Source organism: Agelaius phoeniceus, chromosome 8 (assembly GCF_051311805.1).
Source record: "Agelaius phoeniceus isolate bAgePho1 chromosome 8, bAgePho1.hap1, whole genome shotgun sequence".
Classification (NCBI taxonomy): Eukaryota; Metazoa; Chordata; class Aves; order Passeriformes; family Icteridae; genus Agelaius; species Agelaius phoeniceus.
This window is the reverse complement of record NC_135272.1, coordinates 34,022,042-34,037,750: the sequence shown is the minus strand read 5'-3', so window position 1 is coordinate 34,037,750 and position 15,709 is coordinate 34,022,042. Positions and strand designations below refer to the sequence as shown.

The 15,709-nt window shown below is 41.3% G+C and overlaps 1 protein-coding gene across 13 annotated transcripts in view; it reads left to right on the top strand.

The window, feature by feature from the left end:
• The window catches only part of DAB1 (DAB adaptor protein 1), a 413,920-nt gene that overhangs the window by 372,428 nt on the left and 25,783 nt on the right, over positions 1-15,709 (top strand). For 11 of the 13 annotated variants that reach the window (XR_013183324.1, XM_077182569.1, XM_077182563.1 and 8 more), the window contains 5 exons: positions 6,027-6,158; positions 6,744-6,863; positions 7,518-7,556; positions 8,881-8,946; positions 13,352-13,411. Coding sequence is in view for 12 of the 13 variants with exons in the window: in XM_077182569.1 (XP_077038684.1) it covers positions 6,027-6,158; positions 6,744-6,863; positions 7,518-7,556; positions 8,881-8,946; positions 13,352-13,411 (417 nt within the window). In the remaining variant the exon portion in view is untranslated. The remainder of the gene's footprint in view (positions 1-6,026; positions 6,159-6,743; positions 6,864-7,517; positions 7,557-8,880; positions 8,947-13,351; positions 13,412-15,709) is intronic. The other 2 variants (XM_077182572.1, XM_077182573.1) reach the window with 1 other exon arrangement.

The window sequence follows — 15,709 nt, the reverse complement described above, 5'->3', positions numbered from 1 at the left end:
ACAAGGGCACTCGCCTCTGCTCTCTTTGGAATTTCCCACTCTGGCTCCCCAGTTGAGATAAAGGCAGCAGCAGGATGCTTTTTTCATCAAGCAAAGGGAATGGTGAGGATTAATTTGGATTTTTTTTGGCCCAAGTAACCTTTTAAGCTCTTTTTTCCTGAGTGCAACCAAACAGGCTCTTACCTGGGGTGCTCCTGGGAAGTACTTGCCTTTATTTAGGATAGAGTGTACAGGCAGAGCTTAGTGTAGCCCTGGACTTGAGCAGGTTCTTATCCTCACACAGGATCTTGCTCACTGACTCTCTCCCTCCTGACTCAGCTGCTAAGCTCAGCAAGTCACATCATCTGGGTTTTCTTGCTTCAGTCTCCTCGGCTGCAGGAAGAGAATAGCTCTTACGAGTTTGTTATTGTTATTAAAAGGAAATTAAATTTACACTTCTCTGGGTGCTGTGCTGTGTCACAGCCAGACGGCTGCCCCCCTGGAGGGACTGAGTCTGCAAGAGCTGGGGCTAAATCTGTTTTGATTCTTCCCTTTATCAGCACCATATTTCATGTGCCCCTTTGTGCTACACAGACCAAGCTTTGATCTGCATATAATCTCAAAGTGAGCTTTTTGTGCCAAGTGTTTTTATTGCAGAGCTTGTGCAACGAGACGCCTTTTAGTAGCTGCCACTTGGAAAAGTCTTTCCTCAGGTTATTGTCTGCAAAATCAGTGTGTGTGGAGGAAGCACGGGGATTAGACAGATTTATTTTCTTCTCATTGTGGAGCCATCCCTACAGGCTGCCATCTGAGAGGGCCCTTCAGGCTTGGGGAACACTCTGGAGGTTACATTTTCCTTTGCTGCTCCTATTCTTGGGGTGGGGTATTTTTGCAGAAGGAAAGCCCATAATCTGTTGTTCAGCCTACATTCCATGAGTGGCTCTGGCTGCACTGTTCATGTTCAGTCTCCTTCAGGGGGAAGGGTTCAGCCCCCACTCCATGGGTTTTTTTCAGTTTATGCTCTTTTGTGACCAGGACTGATCATCTTGGCCAGTGCTGGGAAATGCCTCCCAATACTGGAATCTCCATAACTGCAAGAGGTTTCCAGTGGGTTTTGCTTTTCAGGTTTTCATACATGACATTTCTTTTTGAAAGCTGAATTGCAATGGTGTTTTGTTTCAAAACTCCTTGCTCTTCTTGTAGGAATTCAGTATTGTGATAATTTGCTAAGCCTAAACTCTACAGCTCTCTTCCTTTCCTAGATCAAACCTGATAAAATTTTCCACATGTTGCAGTAAATGTTTATATAACAGATTTTTTTGGGCTATCAAGTGTTTCCTCACACTAAGCACTATCACATTTAAGGCAGATTACAGTGATCTGTCTTATATTGTTTGTTCTGTCCCCTCTCCATGGGCAAGTGACTGAAGTGTTCATGACAGTGGGGAAGGGCTGTCAGATGGGAAATAAGATGTTTCTCAGTCACCCTGTGCTGTGTCCAGTAGTAATTTGCAGGGAATTTGAAGTTGTTGGCAGCTGTAGCTCAGAAATAACACTGAGCTGTCTCCTCTCTGCTATTTCACATGAAACTGAGAATTTTTGCAGTGGTTGTTTCATTTCCCCATCTGCTCATCCCCTGCCTTATCTCATGAGGCTGATGTCTTGCCACCCCATCTGCCATCCAAATACCAAGTTCCAGGAAAGAACACGAGAAAGTTTGTGATGCAAATGCAATTTATTGATGTGGTTTTCATTTCACTCTGACATTTGAGACTGTTGACTTTTCCTCCAAATTGTGTGTATACACAGTCCCACTGAAATGCACTTTTCTCTAGAGGGAGAGGAAGTGAAAGGGTTCACAACTGTTTGAGAGATATCCATGCACCTTAATGGGTACCAGGGGAAAAAAAAAATCTATGTCAGGAAGAGGTTTTGGGGGTTTAGGTGGTGTTTTTTTACCTGTCTACATAAAGGGACTGCTGTCCATCTCTTAAAACTTTCACAAGTTACAAAACTAGATTTTAATCTGCAGTAGAGAATTCAGGTGTTTCATGTCATGGAATGGTTTGGGTTGGAAGGGGCCTCAGAGATCACCTCATTCCAGCCCTGCTGCCATGGGCACCCCCAGGACTGTGGGATGTTTATGATAGGAATGAGCAGCTGCACTCCACCTCTGCTAAGTGCATTTTAAGGGAGCAGCAGAGGAGCACTGCAGCACAAACACAGCAATTAAGGAAATGCTTGTGGTGTGTTGTTGTCCCCCATGATCCCTTCAAATATCAGCTGAAACAAACAGGAATTGTAAGAAAATGGTCATGAGGAGCATTGGAGCAAGTGCTGCATGTTGAGCCCTGTTGAGGAGCACAGCAGCCTCCTGGGTGCAGTGAAGGAGAAGCCTCTGTGCCACCCAGTGTTTTCTTGCAGCAGGGAGGTAAAATTCACCTCAGAGCCACTCACATCCTCTGCAACTCACTGTTTTCCCTGGATGTGTTGCAGTAAGTAATGGTCAATGTCCTGCCACACTCAGGGCTTGCTGAGCTTCTTGGTGTAAGGCTTTACCATTCATTTTCCCTGTTGGCTTCAATTTCTGTGATTTTTTTTCCACAGTCTTCCTAAATAGAAAGGGCCTGGTTTCCTTATGTGCTGCTGGGCAGTCCCAGTTGGAATACAGGGAACTTGCAGCACGGCTGGAACTATGGCCCACAAAGTTATTTTATTATGAATCCATGAAGGACTCTGCAGTTTGCTGGGAAACTGAGATGTTCAGGGAGTTTACACAGGCAGAATGTTTTATTGCTTATTCCAGTGTGAATAGGCAGGAATAGGCTTGGTCCTTGTGTATCCCACATCCCAGCATCCACAGTGGAGCTCCCAGCTGATCCCAGCTCTCTGAAACCAGGCTCAGCTTGCTCCAGGTGAGAGGCTGTGCAACCCCAATCCCTGTGAGACCTGTCCTGGTGGATGTAATACTGTGTGGAACAAACCTCCTGCTTGTGGTGGGGCAGCTTTTCCAGGAGGATTTGCAGCTTGCAGGATATTTTGTTGTTGTTGTTGTTGTGGCTCTTAACACTGTGCCCCAGGCTCCACTAAATAGACAACCTCATTAAAAGAGAAATAGCGATAGTAAAGCAGTGACTTTCTCATGCCATCTAACTCACATTTTTGACATGATTGCTGGACCCTCCAAGTACTTAATTGATTGACTTAATTGATTTAGTGGCACTGGAGGCTACAGCATGGAAATAAAGGGGCAAGATGAGGATAAGGGGTGAAAAAATTTATGATAGGTGCCAAGCAGCCTGAGGGAAATTAGAAATGCTACAGATCTCAGAGGCAGCTAAATCAATTCAGTGTGATGTACAGGGAGCGACCTGGGGGAAGAGGAGAGGCAGGGGGTGGAATGGAGAAAAGGAGAGGAAACAATGGCTGGTGGGAGAGACCAGAGTAAACTTCAGGGGAAGAGGAAAGGCAGCAGGCTTGGTGCAGATGGGTATTTTGGACTTTTGAGTTTAACACCAGGCAAAAACTTCTTAGTATATGAATAAAATATAACAATGCCGTTATGTTTAGCCTAAGGAAAAGAACTCATGCATCACAAGAATGTCTTGTTACCCAGTTTGAGACTTTATCTGTGCTTCCATTTAAAATCTCCAACATTTGCAACAGTGACTAAAGTCACAGGAGACCTAAAATAATTTGGAGGCTGTGGATTTTGTTAACAACTGAAACTTAAATGTTAAATTACTTTCTAATCTCTGCAATATGTAATTGACTGTGTTGAACCATAATACAAATTAAGTCTTCTCTATAATTTGTTCTGTCGTGCTGCAGTGCTCCAAAACAATTTGGTACCACACTTAAGGATTGGTAAATGGTTTGTAGCAGCTCTCAGCACAGAGTAAAAACTTCAAATAATGTGTGATGGAGTCCATGAGTATTGGCATACAGGAGTGTCAGAAACACCCCTGAGTTGAGAAATAATTATTTTATGTGCTTGTGGCCACTAGTAACAGGATTCTGATCTTGCATTTTACGGTGGTGAATCTCTCCTGACTGCAACAGGAGCCCCATTTCTGCTGGGCAGGAGCAAAAAGTCAGACACTCAGTGCTTAGAATGGATCATTGGAATATGGAGAAAGGATATATGAGGTGAACTGAGGGCTGTGAAAACACAGGGGTGTTTATATCTACATTTGAGTGCAGATATGTGTGTGCACCATTGCGTTTCACATGTGTGTTGTAACTCAGTGTCCCTCAGACAAGTGAAAAGCTCTCCCTGAACACTCCATCCAGTAAAATACAGAAAAGGATAATTGCAGTCACCTTTACTTAATTTCTATTTCTATTGATACGGTGTGTAAAATATCATAACCACTGGAAACATAATGATTTTTGGACAGTGAATGTGGATTCCCAAATAAATTGGAGCATCTCCATCTTCTCTCTTACCTTGTGGGTGATACTCTTCCATGGTAGAACAATCTTCAGATTTAATTCCATGAGGAAGGCATCTGATCACAGTTTAATTTCAGTGCAAAACGCTGCCTGGCAATCAATAAAGCGATGTCAGAGAACTTTGATTTAATAGGAGCCAGAGATAACGTTCCCTGTCATATGCAGAATAGAGAGATGGGAACATTTCATTTCATCCTAACAGATAGCATGTAACTTGGTTTTCAAAAAAACCTAATAAATCAATATCCCTGTATTATCTAAGTAAGATCCCATCATTAATTTTAAACGCTCAACATGTCAGGAGAGTCTGAAGTGCACCTTCAGCTGAGCCCTGTTCTGCCTGCAGTCACTGGCAACACTTAACTCTGCCACGAGCAAGCAATCTTGATACGGGGACATTAAGAGCCATTTACTGTGAAATGAAAATGAAACATGTCCAGTCTTTTGTTTTATATGGAGCCATCCATCTCCTGCAGGCTGCCCCTCCTTTCAGATCCCACTCCCTGCCCTGCAGCAGCCCCGTCGCGCACCCTCAGCCTTTTCCCTGCCGCGCACAGGCATCCTCCCTCCTCCTGCTTTTTAAAGCTTTAACTTTCTCTTTTTTAAACTCCAAAAATAACTGCTTGTTTAGAGATTGCCTGGATGCCATGCTGGTTTTCAAGATGTGCTTTTTCTCAAAGCCAGCAGGAATCTGGACCTCCAAAGAATTCTCTGTGAGGCTTTGCCTGCTCTCAGAAATAGCATTATCCCTAGATGATACAAGAGTAGGTCAATATATCAGAAGGTAGAAATTGAAACTAATAGATTGTTTTAGACATGCTTTACAAGGAAGGGGAAATACTTCTCTATTACTTTGATAATAAAATGCTGTTTAGTGCAAAGTGTGAAAGATTCTGGCACTACAAGAGATGCTTCTAAGAGCTTCAGATTCATGTCCTGACTCTGGACAGAGTTTTGATCACACAGTTAAAATTAAGTTTTTTTTATTATTACAATTCACCAAAATGGGATTTTAAGTAAAATGTGGACTTTAGCATTCAGCATTGATTTCCAGTTGAAAAATTACATTTACATTCATTTCCTGAGGAAAATAAGTGTTTGGAGCTGCATTACTCCTTGAAGTGAAGTCTCTTGCACTGGCTGTTGCTGATTTTTGTGGAGATAAGGCAGGTCTGGTACTGATTCGTAGAGATATTGGAGATCTCAGCTGGAGCTCTGCAGATCAGCCTGGCCTGGGAGTCACCCTTTGTGAAGCTACAGGTTTCTGCAGCCCCTGCTTATTTTTGTACCAAGAAATACTGATTCTGTGCCTGGGATGCTGTGCAGGTCGTAGCTAGGTAATACATTTTTTATTTAATTATATTTCACTTAAAGATACTTAGAAAAATCATCAGTGGAAGCTTTTAGCCAATCTACAAAAGGAAGTCAAATTTAGATTTTGAGGAAAAAAGAGGCTTAAAGAGTTAAGATATTAATTGGTTTTCATATCAGAATGTGTTGGGATCCAGATAAAGTGGTGAAGGAGAGTAATGCTGCTTTTTAATCAAACATTCTGATGGATATTCTCTACTGTTGTTTGGTTTTTTTTTTAGCTACTCCAACATCACCACGCAGTTCATGAAATTTCCTACATTGCAAAGGATATCACAGACCACCGAGCGTTTGGATACGTGTGTGGAAAGGAGGGAAATCATAGATTTGTGGCAATAAAAACAGCCCAGGCAGTAAGTATCAAATCACTGTCATTTTCTGCCATGTAACTCAGCTGAAAAGCCATTTGTAAGGAGCTGTTCAAGAGGCTGGTCTTGGGTTGTTTATGACTGTGCTAAACTGGTCACAAGTGTCTGTGTGGATCTTAAATAGCAAATTAATGGAACCAGCTTGGGCAGAAGGGAATGTGTTTCATTGTTCCCAATTTTTTAGTATGTGTTTTGTTATAATTAATTATTGTTTACCTTTCTTGCTAAGCTAGACTGGATGAAGAAAAATTTGCTTATGTTCCTATACTCATGAAAACCCACATTGTGTGTAGTCTACTGTAATTTCAGTGGATGAGAAACCACTAATAAATATGCCTTTACATTAATCCAAGTGCCTTTTATATTCATAATGCTTTTTATATTCATAACTATAATTATCATTAATTTTCAAGCATAGTTAGTTCAGCGGGAATTAACCCAGGCCTGGGTGCTGAGATAGAAATTAATTCTATATTAAGTTTCATTGTGGAGGTGCTCTATCAGCAGGATGGGATAAGAGGTGTTTATTTTCCCCTAGAGAAATTCTCCACCCTGTTTTTGCTTCCTTAGGCTGAACCTGTAATCCTGGACTTGCGGGACCTGTTTCAGCTCATCTACGAACTGAAACAAAGGGAAGAAATGGAAAAAAAGGCACAAAAGGACAAACAGTGTGAGCAGGCGGTATACCAGGTACACCAATAAGCTTAGACTACTGCCACCAAAATTTGGGTTTGGAGTTTCTGCCCCAAGTTGCTCCAGAGAGGCTCTGAGCATCCTCAGCACTTGTGACAGCAGTGGGTTTGAGCAGTGCTGGCTTCCCAAGGAGCAGCGTGAGCCCAGCAGCCATCCTGAGCCCAGCCTAGGATTAAACTGAGCTGAAAGCTGTGCCTGGGGTGTGCTGAACCTGGTTAGCAGCTGGAAATGATCCCCTCATTTCCTGCTTAGTGTTTCTTCTCATTCAGAAGGAAAACTTTAATGAAGGGTCAGCGTTGTAAGCCAGGTTTTAAGTGTTGTAAGCCAGGTTTTAAGTGTTGTAAGCTAGGTTTTAAGTGTTGTAAGCCAGGATTTAAGTGTCTCATACTTTAGGGGAGGTTCAGTATACTTCTGAATGTGTGTGTTTGAATCAAGTCAAACAAGGTGCAGATTGTTAAACTCGGATGGAACTTGAATAAAGTTACTTTGTACCATAATGTGACTTTATCTGTATCCTAAAGAAAGAAAACTTTGAACTTACCTGCCCATTTTGCTTATTCCTTTGCTGTCCTTTAATTTCTGAATACAGTTCTTTTATCTCTGCTGTTTATGTTCTTTGCTTTTACTGCCTGTCCTCTTACTTTGCTGTAGACAATTTTGGAAGAAGATGTAGAAGATCCTGTATACCAGGTAATTTCTGAAGCTGTATGGCCTTGGAGTTTCAGAAATGACTAGATACATGTTATCTTCAAACACAGCCAAAACCTTGAACGAGATGTTTTGAAATTTACTGAGAGAGGTCTTGTGAGAAACCTTTAAAACCTCCACAGAAAGTAGCATATTTAGAGATGAAGCTGTAAGTAATAGCACAATATGTCTGTATAGAATGGAATGTTTCAGTTGGAGTATAGAAATATTAGATGAAATATGTCATGAATGCTGCTTTAAATGTGGCTTGTGTATCCAGATTTTAAGTTTCAAAATGAGATTTGTCATCATTTTTTAATATAAACTCTTAACTGAAAAGGGAGCTACTCTGAGAATTAGGGAAGGTGGCATCTTGTCCTCGTAGTTATAAGTTGACATTTTGTTTTCTGTGGAGCCAGAATTTAATTCAGAGGGTGAATACTTGGGGAAAAAAAACCCCAACAGTAGCATTGATGTTGTAACACACTCCCTTGTTGGTGTTTCAGCTACGATTTAATAATAGATCTGAAATTTAAGTCCTGCTCCATCCAAGAAAAATGTCTGGGAGCAAAGATGATTATCAGAAATGTGTCGATATATTCATGTCCAATACCCTGCTGAGTGTGAAGAAGAAAAAGATGTAATTTCATTCTCATGTTTTTGTGCTGAAGCAAAATATGTGATAGTTTACTTTTTTTTTCCTGGGGATTCTGTGTTCTTCCACTTAGGCATATCAGTGGGAGTCACACTGAAAGGATCCAATTCAACCATTAGTGAATATTGAACAGTGCCTAAGGTGCAGCAAGGAAGATGATAAGAGTCAGGATGCCCTAAATTACTGTTCAGCTATTATAATGTCAGGAGTTTTGTTCTGTACTCTTCACAATAAAGCAAGAACCTGAAAATGAAAAAGTGTTGTGCCAGCCTTTTGCCACGTGGCCTGTGCCACGCACACCAGCCCGTTCTCCCAGCTTGGATTTAGCACTTTTATTCATAGACAATAAATATATGTGGAAATAATTGCTATTATGTAAAAGAGGCAAAATTCACGTTGCCTTCAGAAAATTAATACTGGGCCATAGGCAGTCTCCCTGGCGAGGAAGAATTAGGGAGTTGCTCTAATGATCATTAAGAGGAGTTTTAGGCCTGTCCATGAAATATGAAACAGCCTTTCCTGGTGCTTCCCAACAAACCAGTTGTCCTGCTGCCAGCCTGTGCTTTGAAGTTGTTTCTTTAATGCCTGCCTTTGTTTTGACGTGGAATTCCAAACGGCCTTTTTCCCTTCTGTTTCATCTCTGACTGTCCCTCTCTGGCGCTGCTGCCATAGTACATTGTGTTTGAGGCTGGACACGAGCCCATCCGTGAGCCTGAAACGGAGGAAAACATTTATCAGGTATAAAACCTCTCCCCTCGCTGCAAGTGCATCTCATACATAGCTCATAGCTCGTAGTTTTCATCCATCACCAAAACTGTCTTGGCATTTCATTCTGGTGACATTATCTGCCCAGTCACAATGTGATTTTTCTGTTGTTTGTCATATCGGCTTCTGCGAATTGATATTAACTTTGTCGACTCACAAACTTTTGAGTACACCATATGAGGTGATAAATGGAGATTCTCTTTTTTTTTCTGTTAATTTTTTTGAAATTTTTTACACCTATTCTGAGAAACATGCCGAAGATGTTTCGTTGGCAGGCCGTGCAAGCAATTCCTAGAAATTTCAGTGGTGCTGCTCTTGTTTCTCTTGTCTAACCAAGGAAATAACTGAGCAAAACCTCAGAGCTCTCAAGAGATATCCCCCCCAGACCAGGGAAACTATTTTCAGAGTGCATATGTTATGTTAAAGCCCAAGCTCACATTCTTCACACTGACAAAAAGCTGCATTGAAAGCAATATAAAATAATCTTTTGTCGTTCAATTTATCCTCAAGGGATCGGTACGAGGTTTATTAAAATATAATGTAATTCATTTTGTATCACATACTAGAGGCAAATCTGAGGAATAGACAGAGATCTTTGTGTGCTGTGAGAAAATTGTGATTCGAGGAAACCGTTCAGTGTGCAGGGGAAGGAGTTTCAAGCAGTGATTAAGCATTTCATCCAGCTGGACTAGAGGTTGATCTGCTTATAGGAAAAGATTGTAAGGTAGGCAGGAGCAAGGATAGAACAAAAAAGGAAAAACATTAAGTAATGAGAAAATGTGGGAAGATAATAGAAAAAATGAGATGCTAGTGTAGCTGTAAGCTAAAATAAAAAGCTGATTGGGAAAGAGAAATGCAAGTTAAATGTTAGAAAACAACATCTTAGAGATGCCATCAGAAGGTCATTAATATAAGACTCATTTAATTTCTCCCTGCTGCTCCCCTGGCACCATGCACACTCAAAAATGCAGCTTTTTGCATCTCCACACCAAGACATGCAAAGCTCTCACTCAAGGTGAGAGTCTGCCTAAGGCTGAATATTTTCAGCATTGAAAGTTTGACTATTCTCAGCAAATGTTAAAAAATTTCTAGTCTAGTTGTCAGGTTTGTGCTAGAAACAAAAATCCCATGAGAACTAGATTTGAGGGGGGAAAATGGTGATTGTTGTTCATCAAAGTGTGGAGCTTTTAGTGACACTTCAAAGAATTAGAAGGTGGAAGGAGGCAAAATGGGGCTGTTGCTCCCAGTGTTTGTAGATCTTCCAGCAGTCATTTGTGGGTAGGGAAGAAGTTGGAACTGTGAACTGCCGGACTCCTTGGGCAGTTTCTTTTCCATAAAATGGAAATAGAAGGTGAAAAGCAGGTAGTGAGACCTTGTCTCATCTCAGGGTACTGCTGTTACTGTCCTCTAAGTCACCAGAGAATTGCTCAAGCCTTCATTTGACAGCATCTGGATGTGATGAAGTGTTTCCTCCCACAGTGGTCACAGAAAACACCTGTGATTAATGTGCCATACTCTGGATCTTCACAGTCCAGCATTGTCCTCTGTGTTTACTACCTGAGCACAGCAAATGCTGAACTGGGGAGTTGAGAGGCATTTTTTGGTCTCTCTGTAACTGGTGGATGCTGAGGTGTCCCAGCTGCAGACTGGCCCATAGCCATGAGCTTCCCAGCTCCCACGGGCTGCCTGAGCTCTTGGCTTCCACAAATATGGGCCTTCACACCTCAGATTTTACACTCAGGTACTGACAGAATTGTTTCTCTTACAAGATCTTGGTAATCTCACAATCGTCAGGCTACTGTTAAAAACAAAATTGAGAAAGATCTTCTTTTATATTTTTTTGTGCTTTTGGTTGATTGGTTGGTTTCTTGTTGAGTTTTTTTTTTTTTCCCTTTTAAATTTGATGCATATTTGTGGCAGCTTCTATTGTTTACTGTGAAGCCTTCCCCATAGCAGAGATTGTTAAACATATATCTGCTCAATAACCTCACACAGCCTTGCTTCAGCCTCACCAAACCTTTCTGCTGGTGCTGCTCTGGCTTTTCATTTGCTGGCATGCAACAAATTCACTTCTGCCTTGGTGGAACAGATTCCCAGCCCATGGGGAATTGCAGATAAAAGACACGTGCAGAAAGTGACAATTTCTATTTCTTTTTAGCATAATAGAGGTCACAACTTTCTTTTTAAGCATTCTTTTCTCTGTCTGTCACCTTTCTTTGATACATTACCCCAAAGAGTGTCTGTGTCTGCTTTTCTAATATTGTCTATGTAAGTTGCTATAATTTGTTAGGTAAGGACTCAATCAGTGAGCACATACCAACCCTCAGATTGTTTAATAGCAGCTCCTCTGCTGCCTGGTGTTCTGGAGAGGTGGAGATGGGATTTTGGGAGGTGGTTTGGTGTTTGTGTGGCAGCCCTGGTCTCTGTGGAGAGGAAAGTTCTGCTCCATGAGGAGCTGACAATCTGAGATGGGGGGTTTAGGACTGTGGTGCTTTTATTGCTACACGATGCAAAGACATCCAGATGGTTCACAGCCTGTCACAGAGACAGAGCTGACAGCAGAAATAGAGCTGGTACCTCTTACTGGTGCTGCTAATCAAAGGAAAAACAGCAATTCCTTGCAGCCCCCAGAGCAGGCTGAGATGCAAACAAATGTGGGGGTGCACAGCAAGAAAAGACAGCAGGTCAGGCAGCACTGAGTTGGGAGGGAGAAATGGCTTTCAGGAAAGTTCCTCTGCCTTCATATGAGATGCAAGGAGCTCTTCTCTGAGTGTAAACTGGAGTAGAAAAAGAGGGGTTGATAGTGCAGGGAAATGCTCAGTCCACAGTCAGGTCTGGATTAGGTGCAAGTTGGGATGACTTCACAGAAAGGTTGGAAGGAGGAAGAGGAGAATGGCTGAAAGGGAAAGATTTTGGAGAAAACAGAAAACAATGCACACTAATGAAAGTTTAGAACAGTTTCTCTTTCCTTATCTCCCCTCCTTTTGGGAAGACCCAGCTTTCCAGTGACTTCCTAAATCAACCATTCCTGCTTCCTGCTCTCACCCTGTCACCTCCAGCTCTCTCTCTTTCCAGACTCCTACTGCCATGGCACTGAATTTTTACCAGTTTCACATATCTAATGTGGTACTGGCTTTGGTGGAAGTGGCCAGAGAAAGCCAAGGATAGGAATAGAAGAAATCTTCCACAAAGTTCATTCAGTTTCCTTGAGAGTTCCTGACAAACTCTTCAATGTGCACCAAGTTAAGAACACACAGTTTCTTGTGAAGGCTGTGCAGAGATGTTTTTATACAGAATATGATACAGAGTAATAAATGATAGCATATCTCAGTGAATAAGTAACATTTCTTCAGCTTCTCCTAGACCAGTCTGAGTGTAGTGTCAGAACCTTAAGATACTTATTGTTGTAGAAAACAAAAATGTCATAATTTTATCATATTTGCAATATCATCTCATTGACCTGTGAGGTTTCATTGTTGTCTGAAATGTAACTCTGAGTGCCTTGTTTGGTGGAAAAGCACCACTGATGAGAACAGGTAACTGTTCTTTTTGCTTTTGCCATTTTCAGTGGACACTCAGTGCTTCCAGGGAGGAAAGGAAATATAATCACAAATTATACAAATCATAAATATGCAAACAAGTGGTCCTTGGGTGAGCACAGCCCAGTACTACAAAGCAGCTGAGTCTGCATGAGCAGGTTATGAATCCCCTGAGTATAAATCATGACTGGTGGCTCAATAAAGGCTCACACAAAGTTTTAAGTGCATTATCCCCTGCCCATCTCTCCTGTGTCAGGCTTCAAGAGGCCTTAATTCATTAGGAAAATTGCAGCATTTTGACCAAATATTTCAGAGAGCAGCCACAAGGCCCCATCACTGCAGTATTAGGACTCTTTTTAAAGATCAAATGAATTGTGAGGAAGAAATCTGACAGAAGGTAAAAACAGATCTTACCCTCACCTTGTTAACTCTGCTCTGTGTCTCTGGGGAGATGATGAACTCACCTGACCATAACTTCCATTGCACATCTCTAACCCCCCAGTTAAAGGGGAAAACAACCATTTAAGTAGGAAGAAGATCCTAAGCATGAAGTACACCTGGACTTCATGTAACCAGAATTATCTGAGAATAGAAATTTCCTTTCTGAACACTGCTGGGCTGTAAAGTATTCAGATAGGTGTTTTATTTATTCAGTATTTTCTCCATTAATGGTCCTACTTGGATAAGAAGGGAACCATCCTCGATTTCATTAATACTAAAAATTAGTATGAAATAAACTACTCATTTAGGTACACCCTGTGCATAAATAGCAGTTGCTCTTTGCAGTTTTTCATCCAAGCTGCTTTTGTGGTGACCTCAGTTTTCCTTTGCTGTTGCAGGTTCCTACCAGCCAAAAGAAGGAAGGTGTTTATGATGTGCCAAAAAGTCAACCTGTAAGTGTAAGTATCTCCCCTATTTATATACAGCAAAGGAAATGTGGGTTTTAGCTTCTGTGGCTTTTATTATTGTCTGTAACATTTGATACATTCCTCATGGTGTGACTTTTGTCAGTGATACATTATGGGTTAGTGGGGACTGTGGTGTCACTTACATCCATCTCATTCATTGCTTGAATCTCCTTTCTGTCTTTTCTCACTCATTTTTAGGCAAGTCACCATTTCTGAATGTGTCATTTGTGGTTAGGATTTGACAGCAAGCCTTCTGCCTGTTAATGCCTGAGGTGCTGCCTGGTGTAGAAAGGTTCCTCTGGTACCCAAATGTGTATTATTTCTGTAGTGCTCTAAGTATATGAGAAACTAAGCTTAATTCAACTCAGTTTTTTCTGTCCTGTACCTTGCTTGGGCAGGAAAATATTAAAAAAATAGGGGTAATATGCTGTTGTAGCCAAAAAAACACCATTCCCATTCTGTGCATTGGCATTTTGAAACGGTGAAGCATTTATTCCCAAAATATGCAAAGAATGGTAACAAGCGTTTCAGAGAAGTGACAGATGCCTTAGAACAAGGTGTGTGTTTGCTGAAGAGTGGGTTATGCTGTTCTATATAAATCTGTGCTATAAATGCCTCAAGAAATTGTTGGATTGCTTTGGTTACTCAAAAAAAATAGTATTTCTGAGGATCTGTGTGAGAGTGGAGAAAAACCAAGGAAAAGAATTTCAGAACTGTAGTGGGAGAAGCATGGGGAAGATGCCTGTGTTCAAGAGAAGGAGACTTTTTTGCACCAGGATGTGGTGATTTGTACAGCAACCAAGATGTGGAATAAAAAAAGAAAAATGCTATGAAGGAGCTGGATGGGGACCTGGACTGTGACACTTCTGGGCTTTGCACAACCAAACAAACAAACCCTGCCAGAAATATTTCACCATGAGCCAGTAGGAGCAGGGAGGTGTCTTCATGTTGCCTGCAAAAATCAGGTGAAATAACTCCCATTGCATCACTGATTGAGGTATTTGTGGGCATGGAGTAGCAGTTATTTTTCACTTACTTTTCATGTAGTTTTTCATATAGTTCAGTGGTACAGTTTTTCTGCTCTGCTTTTCCTGTGACTCTCTTATTATCCCTTCAGTGATGCTTCAATTTCACTCAATGTACAGTGTGTAATTTAGGTTGTTGCAGTGTGGCTGGGTGTGCAGTGCTTGCAATCACATCTGCAGACACTCTGGTACTACTCTGTCCTGTAAATAGCAGATATGAGATAGAGGACTCATGGAACCTACTCTGTAATCATCAAATACATTTAATCTGCCATCTCCATAAAGCTGGTTGCACCTCTTTTTTTTTTTTTTTTTTTTTTTTTTTTGCTAGTTCATGGTTAAATTTAAAGAGATTAAAGCTTTTTCTCTAATCAACTTCTGTACATTAATTAATGAAGAAAAGGAGAAGAGGAAGAGAGAGGCAGCTGAGATCCTGTTTCACATTTTTATATTAGTATGTATTAAAAGAAAAAAAAAAACCAGCAATAGCTCTTAAAATTAGCAATTTAATATTCCACTGCCCATCTGATTTATTGCTCACCCTTCCACACGTGAGACTCTCTGTCATTGAGACACTTGCTATAATTTTGTTTTCAATTTATAGCTGTCATTATTATATAAACCTCTAAAATTCAATCTGAGGGCAAATAATCAAGCTCATGTACCTGCTTTAAACATGTAAGGACATTTCCTTTATTAGGAGGTCTTGCTTTCAGTAATTTCATGATGGATGAATGAAGTGAGGAACTTTTTTGTGGCTCCTGATAGGTTTCAGGCACCATGAATTCTCTCTGCTGATGATGCATTCAGCTCTTAATAACAATGCAGCAAGTTTTGGTTGGATTTAGGCTGAATTGCCCACAGACCCTTAGCAGAGATGGAGTTTCCATCTTGGAATTGTTTTCCTCTGGTTCCCAGGCAGGTTTAGTCTCTGAACAGAAAAGTGAGGCTTATTGAAGTGGTCATCCAGGTGTCCTCCAGCCTTGTCTCTCTGTAGCCAGTGGGGACAATTGGCCCCTTCTCTGGTTGGATTGGCCTTGGAACAACCTGCTCCCATGGGAGAATTCCCTGCCTGTGGCAGGGGGTTGGGATGTATTGATCTTTAAGGCCCCTTCCTGCCCAAACCATTCAGTGATTCTCTGATGCTGTGAAATTCCTCCCATCTGTGTCCCTCTCAGATGGAAACAAATGTACAACTGCATGTGGTGCTTTTGTGGCTGCAGATGAATTTTAAATGGCCTGCAGCTATGATGGCTTCTAAACA